At 48.7% G+C, this 18,378-nt stretch overlaps 1 protein-coding gene across 5 annotated transcripts; it reads left to right on the forward strand.

Annotated features, from left to right (window-relative positions):
• The first annotated feature begins 304 nt into the window (after positions 1–304).
• Positions 305–18,120, forward strand: CCR9 (C-C motif chemokine receptor 9). Of its 5 annotated transcripts, XM_043443211.1 has the most exons (4): positions 306–427; positions 7,226–7,270; positions 13,840–14,937; positions 17,536–18,120. In XM_043443211.1, the coding sequence occupies exons 2-3, from the start codon at positions 7,250–7,252 to the stop codon at positions 14,920–14,922; spliced, it is 1,104 nt and encodes a 367-aa protein (XP_043299146.1). In that variant the 5' UTR covers positions 306–427; positions 7,226–7,249; the 3' UTR covers positions 14,923–14,937; positions 17,536–18,120. The 5 variants fall into 5 exon arrangements, with proteins under 5 accessions (XP_043299145.1, XP_043299146.1, XP_043299144.1 ...); XM_043443210.1 differs by lacking the exon at positions 17,536–18,120 and having other exon boundaries at positions 305–427; positions 13,840–16,035; XM_043443209.1 differs by lacking the exon at positions 17,536–18,120 and having other exon boundaries at positions 330–572; positions 13,840–16,035.
• Positions 18,121–18,378: the final 258 nt, after the last annotated feature.

The raw sequence follows: 18,378 nt of genomic DNA on the forward strand, positions 1-18,378 counted from the left end.
AGAAAGGTCTACTTGGGCCAGCCTGCTCCCGACGGGACTCTCCACCTCCCCATTCCCTGAAAGGAGCCATGCTGTCTAGGAAAAGAAATGGCTGTCAGACGAGCAGCTTGTCTGAGCATCTTCAGAGAAGACAGTTTTCCCTTAGCCCAGCACTTCTTGGCTTTTCGGTTCTGGTTGCACATCACCAACTCTGCTGATTGCTGGAAGCTGCAGCTGGTGACTCCCCTCTCCCCACCCTCCTGGCCACCCCACCAGTGACAACTCAGGCAGGGGTGGCCTGGCTTCCTTTCTGATGTTTACTACGGGGAGCAGCCTGCTCAGAGCTCACAGAAGGCTTGCCCCTCGTCCCAGGCAGAGAGCAAGCCAGGCCCTTCCCCAGAGCCGGCAGGGCCGCCTCCTCCGGGAGCCTCGCTCACTGCCCTCCCCCGTGAGTATCACCTTCCTCCTCCTCCCCACCCAGGGGTGCTGGGTCCTCAGTCGTGTGCTGCAACGATGGCTTCTAAAACACACTCGTTTGCTCAGTGGCCCTGAGCACTTGGCTAGAAGTTGCCAGGGAGGCGGAGGTGAATCAGGTGGGTGCCTTGCCCAGGCTTCCAGGGTGAGTAATAAGACTGCCTCCCACCCACACGTGTGAGGCTGGGGTGCAAGACAGTCTGTTCAGTGATCTGTTCCTTGAAGGAGGGAGAAGCAAGAGTGGGGGACGGGTGACAAGAAGGTGGACCGGGGCTGGGAGAGTGAAGCCCCGATGAGGTCCCTGGGTCTGAGGGGCTGTCCCAGGGAAAGTGTGTTTTTGGCAGCATTCTCTGTAGCGGCGAAAAACTGGAAACAAGTGAACTCTGCACCAAGAGGTGACTGGTTAAATGAATCATATAGAATCCAGAGAGTGGAACACTTGGCAGCCACTCAATCTGGTGACATAACTTCACACTGAACTGGCATTAAAAGTGGTCCGTGAGAGACGGTTAACTAGACAGCGAGACAGAAAACGCTTTGGGTAGTCTGATTTCCTTTCCTTTACGCGTTATGTGTGTATTGTACGTATGTGGGATTGTGTTAGAATGTCTAAAAGACCGCATCTCAGAAGATTTAACACTGACCACCCTAGGAAAGGGGTGTTTGGGGGAGATTTTATTTTCTTCATTGTATATGCTTGCTTTGGGGGATTATTTTTTCTTCATTGTGAATACAGTCCTCTACAATCAGATAAAAGTAAAGCTGCTCTATTTTAAGTGACTCCTCACTGATTACTGCTTTGTCCTGTCAACACACCCGTCCTCATCAGCTCCTAGCCGGCTGTGGCTCCTTGGACCCTCTGTGGGCGGCCAGCTGCTGGGTGCGGGGTGGGGATGCGGGGCAGCCACCAGTGGGCGAGGCCTGCTCCTCCCTCCCCTCACCCAACAAACCCAAGTTCACCTGCCATTTCAGCATCTGGCGTCTGACAGCCTATTTTTCGGAGTACCTGTCCATCTGCTCTGAAGCCCCCTTGCATGCCCCCATCTCACAGCCCCCAGGCCCGGCGCAGTGCCTGCCCTGTGAGGGGCGCGAACCTCACCCAGGCGGGGGCAGCAGACAGGCTGAGGGACAGCTGAGTCCCTGCTGTCATGCAACGTGAAAAAGCTGAGCTTCCAAACAAAAACAAAAAGCAAGAGGTGATTCAACTTCCATGTGGCACGTTGGACAAAGATCAAAGTCAAGACCTGCCTTCCTGACTCACTTTAGTATCGGTATCCAGTTTATTGGGGCTACTATGAGTAACTCTTTGTGGATTCTCACACTGGTTACCTTGAAGGACAGCAGAGAATAGAAAAATGATAGGTATTAGTGGATTCCAGGCTAACTTCTCTAATGGGCACTTTCCACTCTTAGAGACGAGCAGCTCCCTCCTCCTCGGGACCCTGCACACACTCGCTGCTTTCTGGCACTCACACCTGTGTGGACATCTTCTACGTTTCCTGACCTGGAGTCACGTTTCCTCCCTTCACTGAACGCCCTCATGCTCTTCAGCCTACTTGTGTGCGGGCTAAGTTGCTTCTGTCGTGTCTCACTCTTTGCAACCCCATGGACTGCAGCCCACCAGGTACCTCTGTCCACAGAATTCTCCAGGCAAGAATACTGGAGAGGGTTGCCATGCCCTTCTCCAGGGGATCTTCCCGAGCTGGGGATCGAACCTAGTTCTCCTGTGTCTTCTGCACTGGCAGGCGGGTTCTTTACCACTAGCACCACCTGGGAAGCCCTCTTCAGCCTACAAGAGCCAGCAAAACTGTTGCCTTCTCAATGAAGCCCTCCTGGATTTTCCCCAGTGCTGGGGACTCGGCTTCTTTCTCCCAATTCCACAATCATCTCATAGCATTTCCCATTATTGGTATTTGCAGCCATGACGTGTCCACTGTACTTGAATGTGAGCTTCTTGAAGACATGGATCACGTCTGGCACAGTATTTAAGCCAAGCAAGTCCAGGTGCATTGTGTAAATGAGCTGTGGGGTGAAGCCTGCTTCCTCATCTTCGCAGAGTTCTCTGCATCCCGCTAAGAGCCTAACGTGCAGCACTGCACTTGACCCTGGAAACAAGCCTTCAGAGTAGGCCGGGTGATCACGTCCATTTTACAGACAAGGAAACTGAGGCTGGGGGAGGGCAGGTCGCTCCTTGCTAAGGTCCCAAGGCAGCAAAGGATGGGCCAGGGAGCAGATGGGGGCCGGCGTGCACCCCCACCTCACTCCACCGGAGACTCCACGCAAGCAGGCTTTGTAGACGGGGTGGCTCCCGCACCCCAGCGAGGCCTCGTGGAGCGGCGGGGGCCGGGGGGGGACCTGGGGTGGCTCCGAGCCCAGCCCTCATGTTCCCCCAGTAGACGGTTGCGAGGTCCCTTGCTTCCAGTGTGTTTTGTCACTTGTGGGTTTTCCCCTTCTCTTTTTCTCTCCTTCTCAGGGGTCAGAAGAAAATGAAAGCAAGTTCTGACACTTCTGCAGTTTGTGGAATAATACAGATGAAAACCATGTGACAAAGGGCAGGAGGAACAGATGGAAAGGCTCGAGCTGGGGTCTTTAGGTGGTGGGTCTAGGGAGGAGTATTTTTCATTTTCATTTTCACCCTTGGGCTCTCTCCAAATCTTCTACGAGCCCAAAGCACCTTTATAACAGAAGGAAGATAAACCTTTACAGATAGCCAGTGTAGGATTCCAAAGTCGCCAATAGTAGCCGCAGTGAATTTACTTGCTAAATTTATTCTTCCAGGGCTAAGTTCCTCCCATGGACAACTTTTGCAAACAGGCGTATAGGACGGAAGAGCGCTGGGGCTTTTTTTCTTTTTTTAAGCTGACAAGTTATTTTTATGACAGCCCTTAAAATAAAATGTTGTATACAAAGTAGAATATGTAAATAGGTTACAAAACCTGAAGGAAAAAAATGAAAGTCTCACTTTCCACTGGTCATCCTTGTTTAATCTCCTTCCAGAAAACACTTCAGTACTGACAGCCATCAAGTGTGTAACCTTTTATATATTTTTTTAAAAGAGCAGGCATCATAATCTTCCACATTTTGCATGTGTATACCTAAAAATCTTGGTGACCTCCTTGCATCAGCGTGAGGTCTAATTTATTCTATTTATTGGCTACATGAGGTTTATTGAATGAGTGTATCAGAATATTACCTACTGCTGGATACATAGGTTGCTTTTAGTGTTTTTGATTCTGGGGGGCGGGGGGGGGGCAGGGAAGCAACATACAGGATCTTTTGTGTTAGTTGCTCAGTCGTGTCTGACTCTTTGCGACCGCCATGGACTGTAGCCCACCAGACTCCTCTGTCCATGGGATTCTCCAGGCAAGAATACTGGAGTGGGTGGCCATTCCCTTCTCCAGTGGATCTTCCTGACGCAGAAATCGAAGCCGGGTCTCCTGCCTTGCAGGTGAACTCTTTACCACCAGAGCCACCAGGGAAGCCGGTCCATCCACCCTTCTGTCTGTCCGTGTGAGTCCGTGCTAGGAGGGTGTGTTCCCAGCAGACGAACAGCTGAGTCAGAGCCGCTGTGCTCTGTGCGTTCTGACAGACAGGGTTTAATCCTCTGCAAAGGTCACACAAATGTACACTCCCCACTGCTGTGTGGCGGCCTTGCCCTCACACTCTCACCAGCATCATTACCATCAATCCTTATTTTCAGCCTATAACTAGCTATAACCAAATCCATTCTTTCCTCTTTGTGTGGCCTCCTCCCTTGGGGATTTGTTTTCTCAGATATTATCTGGTTAATATTTAGTCTTTTTATGCAAGTTAAAAGGAGGCGATGTGGGATCGCAAAGAGTCTGGGGCTACATAGATACTAGAAATATATGAAGTGTTTTCTAACAAATGTCTTAAAAACTATCTCCCTATTCCCCAAGATGTATTAAAATTAAATTAGATGAGTTGAGATTGTTCCATCTTAACTAGGCAACTTTTTATAAAGATTTGTTTCAGAGCATAAGAGAAAAAAATCATAAAGTCAATGCGGCAATATGTAATTTGGGGGGAGATCCTTTGAAACTAAATTTCTTATCAAATGTTCACCTGCTAATTTCATCATCCATTGGTGATATTCTAATTACAGTAATCCTCTGTACTTATTAGTTGGCACCATAAGGAGAGCTTAGTTTTCTCCATTTATTTTTCTTAATATGGATCCACGGATCCTTAATTAATTGAATGTGCTATAATGACTGCCATCATTATTTAATTTAATGCTCAAATTGCCTCAGATTTGGCTAGTGGAACCCTATCAAGTTGGTGCCTCTGTCCTTTGACAAGTCCTCAGTGCCTTTAAACACTTGCTTTCTGGGTTAAAAATCAGTCCCAAGTTCATCTTACAGTTTCCCTGCCCTAACTCTGGAATCAGGCATTTCTCCACGGGGTCTTGGTTCCTTGTCAGGAAGAAAGGTATTTAGAAATGAAGAGCTGGGCACCAGATGGTCATTATACTGTGTGTCCTTGCTTTTAGGTCGTCTCAGCAGACAGAGTCAGGAAATATGCTAAAATACGTAACACCTGTGGTGCAGTGGGTAAAGAATCCGCCTGCAATGCAGGAGATGCAGGAGACGTGGGTTTGATTCCTGGGTCAGAACGATCCCCTGAAGGAGGAGGAAATGGCAACCCACTCTAGTATTCATTCTTGCCTGCAGAATCCCATAGACAGAGGAGTTTGGTGGGCTACAGTCCATGGGGTCGCAAAAAAGAGTCGGCCATGACTGAAGTGACTGAACAGAACACATCCACACAAACTTATCTGTATCTATTTATCAATCGATGGACTGATCTATCAAACATCATCTGCTTAATCTCTTCTAACCCTAAAAGCCATGAGTTCATACTGAGCCCTCAATTCCCACCCAACAGCCCAAGGCACTTCAAGGCACTGTGGAGGAGCTACTGCAGGAAGGCTACAAGGAGGAAGTCCTGAGTCTTCCCCCCACCTGCTAACGGCCCGATGTGACTCTGAAGAGGGACAGAAACGAGGAAGCTTTCATCAGATCTTGCTGTTTTTCTTCTTTTCTTTAACCACTTTACTGAGATCAGTACCAGCACTGCAAATGTCTGAAGTACAGAACCCAAGTTCTGACATCGTGCACCCCCATGAGCACCACACTATCCTTTCAGTGAACACACCGCTCACCCCAGGGGCTTCTTGGCCTGCTCTTGTCCCTTCCTGTCCTCTTGCCCTGCCCTTCTCTCTCTCTCCAGGAAATCACTGGTCTGCTTTCTGTCACTATTGATTAGTTCCCATTCCCTAGAATTTTATGTAAGTGGAATCACACAGTACGTACTTTTCCCGGGTTATTTTGAAATTTATCCACATTGCTGTATCAGCAGCTGTTCCAAATTCACTGCATGGATATTCCACGGTGACTTATTCACTCTACTTGGAGGACAGTTGAGCTGTTTCCAGTCGTTGGCTATTACAAACAAAGCTGCCGTGAACATTCATATAGTAGTCTTTGTATGGATATAAGCTTGCATTTTCCTTGGGCAGATACCTCATGATGTGTGGTTAATGGGTTTCCATAGTGGCTATCCCACCTAGTATGTTTATTTTTTTTAATTGGAATAGAGTTGCTTTACGGTGTTTGTTCCTGCCGTGCAGCAAGTGAACCAGGTAACACATAGGCACCCACCCTTCTTTAGGCTGCCTTCAGGTCACCGAAAGGGCATGGAGGAGAGTCCCCTGCGCCGTACAGTGGTGCTCACGAGTCCTTGTCGATTTTACACATAGCCGTGTATATGCGTCTATCTCAATCCCCCAATCCACAGGCTGTGTTTTTAAAATGACTACACTCTTAGAAAAGCAGGGAGAGTCACGAGGCTGTGTTATGAAAACAAGAATAAAACAAGCCCAAGAGGTTACAGTTGGATCTACGAGGGAGAAATTTCCTTCCAGAAGCCTGGAGCGTGGGCTGAACATGTTTCTCGGAAACACACTCACTGAAGGTGTATAAGAAGAAATGCCCCACTCGGGCACAGACCCCTTCCTTGAAAGGAACTGAGCTGTTGTTTGCTTCGCCACAGAGGGGTGGGTCTTGCAGAGATTCAAAACACAAGAAAACAAGAGCGGAGATTTAGCTCAGTTAGTTTGGAGGCCCTCTGCATGAGACAACTATGTTTTCTTCGGTAAAGAAATGTAGGACTTCCTTTTCCTGCTGAAGTCAAGGTACAGAGCAAACAGGCCCTGACTTTGTAAACCGAGCATGCAGGGAGGTGCTGGGGTGCTGGGCCCTTCCTGGCGAGGGACTCTGATGCCGGCAGAGGCCACCTCACTCTGGGGTCCTTGCCACCTGGTTACCGAGAGGCCCCTCCTCTGCAGTCAGCTGGAGCAGTCTTTCAAGTCTGCTGTCCTGCCGTCTTCAGGGGACACTTGGTGGATAAAATTGGAGTGGGGGCACCTGATAGAGAAGCTGAGTTATGAGAAAAAGGGTTACGGTAAAAAGGACATGCTGGGAAGATGTCAAAACTCCCAAGTGCTCTTAAAGGAGAGGTTTCTTTCAACTCTACGTTAACAATCTAGATGACTGTGAAATCCAGACTTGATTTGAAATCTATTTAACTCACCATCAGTATAACATGGATTCTAACTCAGCTTGGCATTTTTTTTGTTGTTGTTGTTCGTGAGAACAAACAAATTTGATGCTTTATCTCCATCTCTCGGTACTTGCTACTGTTCGGTCAAAAGCCAGTCCTCGTTCTGATTTTTGCCCTCTCTTTCTAGAAGCAAGTCTGAACCTGAGCCACCATGGTCCCCACAGAAGCCACAGTGAGTATGGCCACACCCTTGGGCTCCTTGAAATACACTGCATTTGGGGGCCTCTCCTCGGGGAGTGGGGGGAAGGAGTGCTCTGTGGTTTCCCAGGACAAAAGGTCTGCTGAGCGATGCTCCAGACAGGTGGTCCGTGCCCAGCACGGACGGCTCTGCAGACACGAAGCTCTGGAACAGCTCTGGGGTCCGTGTGTGGGGGCGGGGGGCAGAGGAGAAGGCTGTTTCAGATTTTACTCATAGGTGAGGGTTTTATGATCTTTACAATGTGCTTAGTCCCATGTGTCTGTTCTGAAACTCAGACAAAAGAGGGCAAAGGAGAATTCATTTGCTTTTAAAAGACCCACGGTGGGCATGTTAGTCGTGTTTCTTAGCAGACATTATATAGTCTTTACAAAAAAGCAAATAATGATATATATTTCTCTGAAAGAGGCTAATAGAAATGAGTACAGCTATTATCCAGAGAATCATTCATGAGTTTATAGCCAAATATAATTAATTATAGAATCAAATAAAATTCCTATGCTTTACTTATATAAAATGCTCACAAAAATATCTAAGGATTTTAATTTTGCTTTCTCAAAGGGAGAATCTGGGTTTTACACGTAGGTATTGAAGTCAAACATTCTTAGTGGAGTTGACAACTGTCCTTCATACTGTAGGTTCCCCCCACCTATGGAGAGTGGTGGTTGCCACCACTAATATCAAGTAAGTTATTTATCATATGCTGATGATATTTAGTATTGCATATGTGATCATGTTTCCCGTAACAACAATAACAACAACAAAAAGACAATTATTTTGGACCTGCTGAAGTAACAAGGTGCATGTTAAGTCACTTCAGTTGTGTTTGACTCTTTGCAACCCTATGGACTGCAGCCTGCCAGGCTCCTGTGTCCATGGGATTCTCCAGGCTAGGGCCTGGGGTTGCCATGCCCTCCTTTAGGTGATCTTCCTGACCCAGGGATCGAACCAAGTCTCTTATGTCTCTTGCACTGGCAGGCAGGTTCTTTACTAGAGCCACCTGGAAAGCTGAAGTAACAAAATAAGTCTCTATTTTTCTGACCAAAATTAGAACCGTAGTTTCTCCTGAGACAGGATCTGCTCTTTATCCCTGATGCTGGAAAACAGGGCTGATAACGTCAGTCATTCGGTTTTATCATTTGGGATCTTGGAAAAAATATCCGAAATTTGCAAGGCAGCCCCAGAAAGGAAGAAAATGCACTCAGATAATGACCTTTTGTGGTCAAGAGGTGTCTGGCACCACCTACACGGGGACAAGACAGGACCTCTGTGGCTGTGACCTTGGTCAACAGCCATGACTTTCCTGGGGCCACTCTTCCGGGGACCGGCCATGTGCCAGTCACCACCCCGGGCGCCTTGCTCCTTCTATCTCACGGTAAGGGCGGAGCCATGCTAGCAGATGAGGAAACTGGAGCTGGGAGAAGGGACAGAGCGTTCAGATGGCTCAAAGGAAGAGGAGTGCTGGGGGGCGGTCTTGGTCCCGGCTTCCCTGGGTTCCTCCCTCAAGGCAAGTGTCCACATGGCTCACTGGCTGAAAGTCTCCCCTCCTCGAAGGTGGGGACTTGCCCACTCCCACCAGTCCGAGTCCCTTCCTGCCTGTCTCCCTCCTCTTCCCTCCCGGCCCCGTCTCCTCTCTCCAGCTGCGCATCTTGGTACAAGGAGCAGGGAAGGATATGGCCTTGGCCCTCCACAGTGGCCTTTCCAGAGGTGCCTGGAGCTGGGGGAGGGTATCCAGAGACAAGAGTCAGGAGGGAGGCCTCGGAAAGTCGGGGGAAGATGGAGTCCAGGGGCTGCAGAGTCTTCAGTGCCTAGGCCGCAGCTTCTGGGCCAAGGGCTCCCAGGGGGAGGAAGACACACCTGCTCGGGCTCAGGAGCCGGGGCCTGTGGGTGGAGAGCCTGGCAGCGGCACTGGCAGGCAGTGCCTGCCCCTTATCTGCTGTGCACTGAGGTTTGCCCCCAGCAAGAGGCAGTTCCCGGCTGCCCTGGGCAGAGGAAGCCACAGGGCATCCTCTGGTGCCCACAGTCTTTCCGGGATGGGCGGTGGGAGGATGCAGGTGGGGGATCTGACAGCCACTCAGCTCAGGTGCTGGGACCCAGACGCTGAGGCTCAGGCTTGGGGTGGCCACTGTGAGCTATGGTTTTTCCGGCAGTCATGTACAGATATGAGCGTTGGACCATAAAGAGGGTTGAGCAACAAAGAAATGATGCTTTCGAATTGTGGTGCTGGAGAAGACTCTTGAGAGAGTCCCTTGGACAGCAAGGAGATCAGACTAGTCAATGCTAAAGGAAATCAACCATGAATATTCACTGGAAGGACTGAAGCTGAAGCTCCGATACTTTGGCCACCTGATGCAAAGAGTCAACTCATTTGAAAAGACTCTGATGCTGGGAAAGATTGAGGGCTGGAGGAGAAGAGGGCGGCAGAGGATGAGATGATTGGATGGCATCACCAACTCAAGGGACATGAGTCTGAGAAAACTCCAGGAGACAGTGAAGGACAGAGGAGCCTGGCAAAAGTCAGACACGAATTAGTGACTGAACAACAACAAATAACAAACAGCAAATAACAGTGACAACATCAGGAGAGCAAGGTGCCAGGTCTGGAGGGATTACAAGTGCCCCAGCTTGGGGCTGAGGGGCAGGGGGCTGGCTCTGGCCTTGACCGTCCCCCAGGGGGTGAGGGTTTGGGCCAGAACCTTCTGTTCCTTGGGTCTGTCTCCTCCTCTCTAGTGAAAGTCACTCAGTCGTGTCCAACTCTTTGCAACCCCATGGACTGTACAGTCCATGGAATTCTCCAGGCCAAAATACTGGTGTGGGTAGCCTTTCCCTTCTCTAGGGGATCGTCCCAAGCCAGGTATCAAACCCAGGTCTCCCGCATTGCAGGTGGATTCTTTACCAGTTGAACCACAAGGGAAGCCCAAGAATACTGGTGTGGGTAGCCTATCCTTTGCCAGCGGACCTTCCCCACCCAGGAATCGAACTCGGGTCTCCTGCATTGCAGGCAGATTCTTTACCAACTGAGCTATCAAGGATGCCCTCCACTGTAAGATGGTCTCTAACACCTGAAAATCATTCTAAAACCTGTTGAGCCTCTAAAAGCTCTGTCCGGGGCAGAAACCAAAGCCTATGTGAGCGGAAGGCAGTGAGTTCCCACGCTGCTGAGTTCCAGGCCAGTCCCTGGGCATGCTGTGAGACAGTCTCTTGTTCACTTAGATCTATGACTATAAGGTACTTCTCTTCTTGATCAAAATTCTAAAAAGCATCCGAATGATATAACTACTCCAATTAAGCAGCCCCCTGGGAATAACAGAGCCATCCCACGATGCTGCCCTGTCTAGGGCACATCTGTGGTGTGGAGTTCAGGGCCCCACATGCAGGCAGACCACCCTCCCGCCCCCCCCACCCCCCCACCCCCCGCCCCATTCCATGACAGGTGAGTCAAGGACTTTCTCATGGTTTGCTCCACTTCTATTACCATCACTGACAAGAACACTGTCCTTTGGAAGTGGTTTCCTTGCCTGGCATGTAGTCTGTGCTTAGTAAATACTTGCTGAATGAGTGAACAAATCACATTATTTATCACCAACGAACAAGAAATAAAGAGCTGTTTCTCAAGCTTAAGGTGAGCATGCTGACCTCTTAGTTGGTCAAGGAATAAGATGGCGGGATCTTCACACAAACACCATCCATCGTGGCCAGGTCTGCCCCCACCCCCCAAGGATTGCTGCTCCTCAGAGTGGGAGAAGATTCTAGATCTGGCTCAGACCACTGCTCATGGTGGACCACAGGCTGTGAGCAGTGGTCCAGTTGGTGAAGATGTCATGTTTTTAAAAGGGTCTAAGAGCAACACAGTTTGCTAAGAAATGTTTCAAGGGAAACCTTGGGAAAGAGAACTTCTAGACGTTCCAGTAAGAAGAGAATGTGGAAGAGAATGGTCAGCCCCGTCAGAGAGAGACTGGGCCCTTGCCAGCAGTAATGATAGCCTGTTTTACTCTGGCCCCATGGCCCCTGTCATGTTCCAAAACAGGCATGAGGCAGTTACGGAGTGCACACAACAGAAAAGAAAGGATATACATTCAAATAGGGTCAGAGCAAATTGACAGAACAGCGAGAAAAGAGGAAGAGTCAGAACTTGGGTTTTCAGCCTGAAACTGACCTGTCCAATGCGGTAGCCACAAGTCACGTAGGGCCTGTAAGCACTTGAAGTGCGGTCACTCCGACTAAGATATCCCCTGATTGTAAAATGCACTTAGTCCAAAAATAGTCTATGCAACAAAAGGATGTGAAATAGCTTGGTAACTTTTACACGGCTTGAAAGAAAGAAAGTGAAAGTGAAGTCGCTCAGTTGTATCCAACTCTTTGCAACCCCATGGACTGCAGTCTACCAGGTTCCTCCATCCATGGGATTTTCCAGGCAAGAATACTGGAGTGGGTTGCCATTTCCTTCTCCAGGAGATCTTCCCGACCCAGGGATTGAACCCCGGTCTCCTGCATTGAAGGTAGACACTTTACCATCTGAGCCACCAGAGAAGTCATTGCTTACATAATGAAATAATATTTTAGACATGCTAGGTTTCAATAAAACACATTATTAAGGTGAGACCCACCTATTTCTTTTGACTTCACTTGGCTACTAGAAAATGCAAAATTAAGGAGTTGCCTTATGTTCCTATTAGGCAGCACTGGTCAAAGGGTTTTACTTGGTTACTATACTTGGGCTACCAGTTTGACTGAGCTTCCCAATTACAAAGGGAATCCTCATCAGTCACAAAATTCATGTGGTTCATGAGTTAAAAAAAACTCTCACTTGTCCTTCAGGAAATATGAAAGCCTTGCTTCACATCTCTTTTATACGTAAGTGCCAAATGCACACCTGAGCTAGGTCTTGAGTGGACACAGCTGGACCGAAAGGCCCTGGAGGCGGGGCGCCCAGCGAGCTCCTCAGAAGCCACCTCGACACAGTCCCCAGGATATACAGCGCAGCCTGTGGGAAATCACTCTACCCAGTGCTCAGGCCAGGGGGGTCCAGGGCGTGCTCTCGGACGGAGAGTGAGTGGGAGATGAGTGGATTTCAGATCCTTACAGTGATCTCTCTAGGTCTTATTCTGACCCAGACCTTGAGAACAGCCTCTGTGGGTGGCTTCTCCAGCAAGAGCAGTGTCTCCAGGGCTCAGAGAGCAGAGAGGACGGAAGAAATGGCTTGGCCACCTCAGAATTCCTCCTGGTAGCCAGCTGCCCCTCATCTGGAAGAGGGGCCCACCCCTACCTGGAAGGTCCAGGATTAAATGCATGTATATCCTGAACTCCACACCAGGTCTGGCATGCACTCGGGGCTCTGACAGTAGGGAAGCAAATAAGCTGGTAAATAACTGACATTTATATTTGCTGGGAGATTTTCAGAGGATCCTGTGCCTGAGATCCAAAGGGTGTTTACCCACCACTCAAGGTAGGAGTACAAGTCTTGACACAGGTGGACAGGTGTGTCCAGGCTTCCCCTAGCCTAGGACATGAACTTGTCCTCTGTCTTTGTCATAAAGATGGCCAGCACTCTGATCATCCAATGATACAGGCTGGCCTTGTGGTCTTGACGAAATTCATTCAATTCCAGGTTTTTGTGTGTGAATTCAATCACTCTGAAAATATGCCTGGAGAGTCCTTAGCTGTATCAAAGGATGTGTGTGTGTGCATGCGTGCTTGTGTGCACATTGTGAGGGTGTGAGCACAGGTGTCTGAATGTGTGCATGCATGTGTGGGGGCGTGTACATGTGAATATGTATGTGCATTCGTGTTGGCACGCTTGTGTGCACGTGTGTCTGTAAATGTGAGGGCTTGTGAGGGCTGGCTTCATGTGTGTGTCGCACAAGGCCTCATGCTTAGAAGTGTTACTTGCTTGAGTTAATGCTCCGCTGTCTTGAAATTCCTAACAAATTCTGAATAAGAGATTCTGAAATCACATAGCCAATGGCGGTTTCTACGTATGTGCATGTACGTGAGGGTGTATACGTAAGCGTGTGTGCTCATGTGTGTGCACATGTGTAAGTGGGTGCATGTGTGACTGTTGCTGCTCAACAGAGGATCCATAGCTTTCAGAGGACTCGGGAATCTGGACCCAGAGAAGTGTGAAAGCCTCTGAGGACCTTTTAGGGAGTGCAGAGTAGACAGGAGAAGGAACAGACTCGTTCACTGAGTTGGCTAAGTTCGCCCACCAGTGGCCCTGAGACCCTCTCTCCATCCTGATGGAGCACCTGCCATGTGGCCCGTGACTGTTCCTTTGCTTGCATGTCTCTTCCCAGAGGAGGAAAGTTCCACGAGAGTGGGAACCACACCTGACTCTTCAGCACCTGCTTAATAAACATTTGTTGAATAAATAAATCATTTACAATCTAAGCAGATGCTCTCGGAATTCCTACTTCCCACACACACATTTCTTCTGCCTTCTCACAGCCTTTTGGGGTTGGAAGGTCCAAGGGCTCCATGCCTTTGCGATCAGACAGAACCTCCAAAAGCCAGCCCTTGACCCAGTGTCGCCTTGTGTCTCCTTGCAGAGCCTAATCCCTAACCTGTCAGATGACTACGCCTACGATGGCACGCCGCCCATGGAGTATGACGGCAACTTCACGGACTACTTCTGTGAGAAAAGCCACGTCAGGCAGTTTGCGGGCCACTTCCTCCCGCCCCTGTACTGGCTCGTGTTCATCGTGGGGGCCGTGGGCAACAGCCTCGTCATCCTGGTCTACTGGTACTGCACGAGAGTGAAGACCATGACCGACATGTTCCTGCTCAACTTGGCCATCGCCGACCTTCTCTTTCTCGCCACCCTGCCCTTCTGGGCCATTGCCGCCGCTGACCAGTGGAAATTCCAGACCTTCATGTGCAAGGTGGTCAACAGCATGTACAAGATGAACTTCTACAGCTGCGTGCTGCTCATCATGTGCATCAGCGTGGACAGGTACATCGCCATCGCGCAGGCCATGAGAGCGCAGATGTGGAGGCGGAAAAGGCTCCTCTACAGCAAGATGGTCTGCTTCACCGTCTGGGTGATGGCGGCCGCGCTCTGCCTCCCGGAACTCCTGTACAGCCAAGTCAAGGAGGAGCACGGAATTGCTATCTGCACCATGGTCTACTCCAGCGACGAGAGTACCAAACTCAAGTCGGCTGTCTTGACCCTGAAGGTCATCCTGGGCTTCTTCCTCCCCTTTGTGGTCATGGCTTGCTGCTACACCATCATCATCCACACCCTGATCCAGGCCAAGAAGTCTTCCAAGCACAAGGCCCTGAAGGTGACCATCACTGTGCTCACCGTCTTCGTCCTGTCCCAGTTCCCCCACAACTGTGTTTTGCTGGTGCAGACCATCGATGCCTATGCCATGTTCATCTCCAGCTGCGCCCTCTCCATCAAAATTGACATCTGCTTCCAGGTCACTCAGACGGTGGCCTTTTTCCACAGTTGCCTGAACCCTGTTCTCTACGTTTTTGTGGGCGAGAGGTTCCGCCGGGATCTTGTGAAGACCCTGAAGAACCTGGGCTGCATCAGCCAGGCTCAGTGGGTTTCATTCACGAGGAGAGAGGGAAGCCTGAAGCTGTCATCTATGCTGCTGGAGACAACCTCGGGGGCTCTCTCCTTCTGAGGCGGCTTCTCTGAGGTGAGCGGTCCTTTTGGAAGTGTCGAGAAATTCAGACACAGCTTCCCTTACTGATAGGCCAGAGAGAAAGTGGAGAAGGAGAAGGAATGAGAAAAGGGAGGAAGAAAACTCAGAAAGGGATGAATTTGAATAGCATTATTACTTTTGGTCAGGATTTGCCAAGTTGGACTCTTTAAAACTGACTGGCCATCCCAGGAGACTGCTGACTGGCTCCTGGCTGCAAAGCCTGTGGTTTTCAGAGGAGGATTAATGAACGACAGACACCACAGGCCCCCGAGGCTTTGCCACTTGCCTGAGCATTAATGCAGCTGTGCCCTGGAGGAGGCGTTTGATTTCTCAGAGCAATGGGAATCGCTGTGGCTTCAGTTCTGACGCGATCTCTTCCAAAAGAAGACACAGAAGCATCGGCCATTGCCACAGTCCATGAATACACAAGGCTTCATGAAAGCTTCTGTCTTTGGAGAATTTCTACTCTGGTTTTGGAGGCTGATACCCATGGCAGGTGTTGCTCTAGAATCCTTCCAAACAATCTCAGATCTAATTCCCTTCTGCTCTCCTTGATCTATTCTGGGCCAGTTGGGTCCTTGTTCCTGTTCTGAAACTATCTGCAGCACTGGTCACTGAGCCTCTGGGCAACTGACCATACCAGCATGCCACCTGAATTCTGCTGGCTTCCAACCCACGTCTTCTGGAGGCTCTGTGATTCCTCACCTGGCTGCCACGCTGATCTGGGCAGAATTCAGCTTGTCCCCTGGTGCCATGGAAGTGGTCTTCACAACCCGTGCAGGGAGAGTAAGAACCTGGGTTGGTGGGGTCCTGGCTCCATTAGGGCTCACTCTGTTAAGTGGCTGGTATGATGGTCTACTCTACCTGCTCCCTATACAAGGGACTGGCCCTATTTGCCCTCTTGTTTCTGAGGCCACTGGAAGGATATCTGCCTCCATGCTTCTCTTTTTCATATTGTATAATGCTAACATTTTTTTTTAAAGCTTTCAACATAGAGATTAGCCTGAAAAAAAAAATGATGTAATTTACCTTTGTGTCTCTTTTTACTATTTGGCAAATTTATCACATTAAAAATTTTCAGTCATTAGAAAAGTGCTTTTTAAATGACTGTTTACAAATATCCATTACTTTCCACTTTTTTTTTTACCCTGTCTCTATATTTTAAATGTGTATAGAGATCAAACAGCCATATTAGAGTATGAAGAATAAGGACTGGGATAAGGAAATAACACTTCAAAAATACCATAAAACCATTTTGGCTGAACAATTTATAGTTTCTTCTCTGGGCAAACTTATCTCCCAAGTTTCTCCAGGTGAGTCCATTGGCATTCCCAAAGAGGACGATTAGAGCAGGACCATGAACCGTCCCGGCTTTGCCACTTGCTTCAGAGAAGGCATCTCGTTTTCCCAGCGGGCTGTGAATTGCTGTGGTTTCGGTTCCAAGGCCATTCCTTTCAAAGGGGACGCCGAAGCACTGGACTCTGCAACAGTGTCCTTTCCCCCGCCCACTTCTAAACTACACGTCAGTGAGGAATGAAGTGAGCAGAAAGTGGACAGCAACAAGGAGAGCAAGAGACAATACAAAGGCCTTGCCAACTCATCCCGAGTGTGGGCAGTTGGTGGCAAACAAGCATTGGCCTGGGACCAGCAGGTCAACAGGGGTCCCAGCACAATAAGAACCACCTACAGTCAAGGAGAGGATGACCGTCCCAAGGCAGTCTACAGACAGAGCTGTCCATGTGGCCACCTTTTCCAGAAGAAGACTCATATCCTTTGAGGAACTTAGAATAAGCAACAGGAATGGGCCACACCTAAATAACTCTGTGCGGTTCTGTGGAAGAACTTGACTGGCATTCATCCCACGCCCTTTTGATACTGCGGTTCTGGTACTATATGTCCACGGAGCTGAGGGTGGGGGTAGGGAAGGAAGCAGGGAGAAGTGAGCCACGACTGTGCTTGTTCAATCTCCTCCAGCCTAGAGTCACTCATGGGACACCATGATGGAGATTAAGTTCAGAGGCAATGTGAACTGAACTACATGTTAGTTTTGCCAACAAAGGTACATGCAGTCAAAGTTATGGTTTTCCCAGTAGTCACATATGGATGTGAGAGTTGGACCATAAAGAAGGCTGATGCTTTCTGATGCTTTCAAATTATGGTGCTGGAAAAGACTCTTGAGAGTCCCTTGGACTATAAGGAGATCAAACCAGTCAATCCTAAAGGAAATCAACCCTGATGATTCATTGGAAGGATTGATGCTAAAGCTCCAATACTTTGGCCACCTCATGCAAAGAGCCAACTCACTGGAAAAGATCCTGATGCTGGGAAAGATTGAGGGCAGGAGGAGAAGGGGGCAATAGAGGATGAGAAGGTTGGATGGCATCACCGACTCAATGGACATGAGTTTGAGCAAGCTCCAAGAGCTAGTGAAGGACAGGGAAGCCTGGAATGCTGCAGTTCTCGGGATCACAAAAAGTCAGACATGGCTGAGCGACTGAACAACAACAAGAGAGGTAGATAAGGCTTTGACCAATGTACATTAGTTGAGAAAACAATGTCATGGACTCTACTGCTCCCCCCTCTGATTTTTAGGAAAGGAGATGAATGCCGTAAGAACCACGAACCCTGCACTGAGCATGATGACCACACTTGGTTCCAAGGGCCTCCTTTAGCACCCGACTGACTGCCCAGTTCTACCACAGCTTCGAAGCAGGGTTAAAGATGCACTGCAGCTGTATTATATTTTAAAGATTTTAAGTATCCTTTGTTGGTAAGTTAGTTTTTATGCATAAATAGGACCATTTTACAGTCAAATTAAACTAGGTCTTAGAAGTAGGTATATCCTAAGATAAAAATATTGGAAGAATCTGCAAGGGTACACCCACTAGGACACACATTCAACATTTCTAGAAAATATGTCTGTGAGTACTTTTCTGAAATAATGATAAAAGAGGATTATAATATAATTACATTTTAGAGGAACTCTATAGATCAGAAAAATCAGGAAACTGAATGAAATATATCAAGAAAGATACTGCTTAACCAATTAAAAATTTTTTATGACTAATCTCAAGTCAACACATCACAATGTGTATATTCAAAGGGGAATGAATGTTGTTTTGATGTAAGATGTGAGATATGGATGTCAGAGTTGGACTATAAATAAAGTTGAGCACCGAAGAATTGATGCTCTTGAATAGTGGTGTTGGAAAAGACACTTGAGAGTCCCTTGGACTGCAAGGAGATCCAACCAGTCCATCCTAGAGGAAATCAGTCCTAAATATTCATTGGAAGGACTGATGCTAAAGCTCCAATACAGTCTGTCTCAAAGTGAGGTCTGGTCAAGGGGTGCTAAATGACTTTGACAAAAGGGAGATTATCATGGCCTCCAGTATCTGCACCTCACACATTTTAGACACTCCAAAGAAATCTCTC

Source organism: Cervus canadensis, chromosome 22 (assembly GCF_019320065.1).
Source record: "Cervus canadensis isolate Bull #8, Minnesota chromosome 22, ASM1932006v1, whole genome shotgun sequence".
NCBI lineage: Eukaryota > Metazoa > Chordata > Mammalia > Artiodactyla > Cervidae > Cervus > Cervus canadensis.

Coding starts and splice junctions, on each gene's coding strand:
- CCR9 (XM_043443210.1), top strand. CDS start 7,250: ATGGTCCCCACAGAAGCCACA. Junction 7,271..13,839: donor TGGTCCCCACAGAAGCCACA/GTGAGTATGGCC, acceptor GTCTCCTTGCAG/AGCCTAATCCCTAACCTGTC.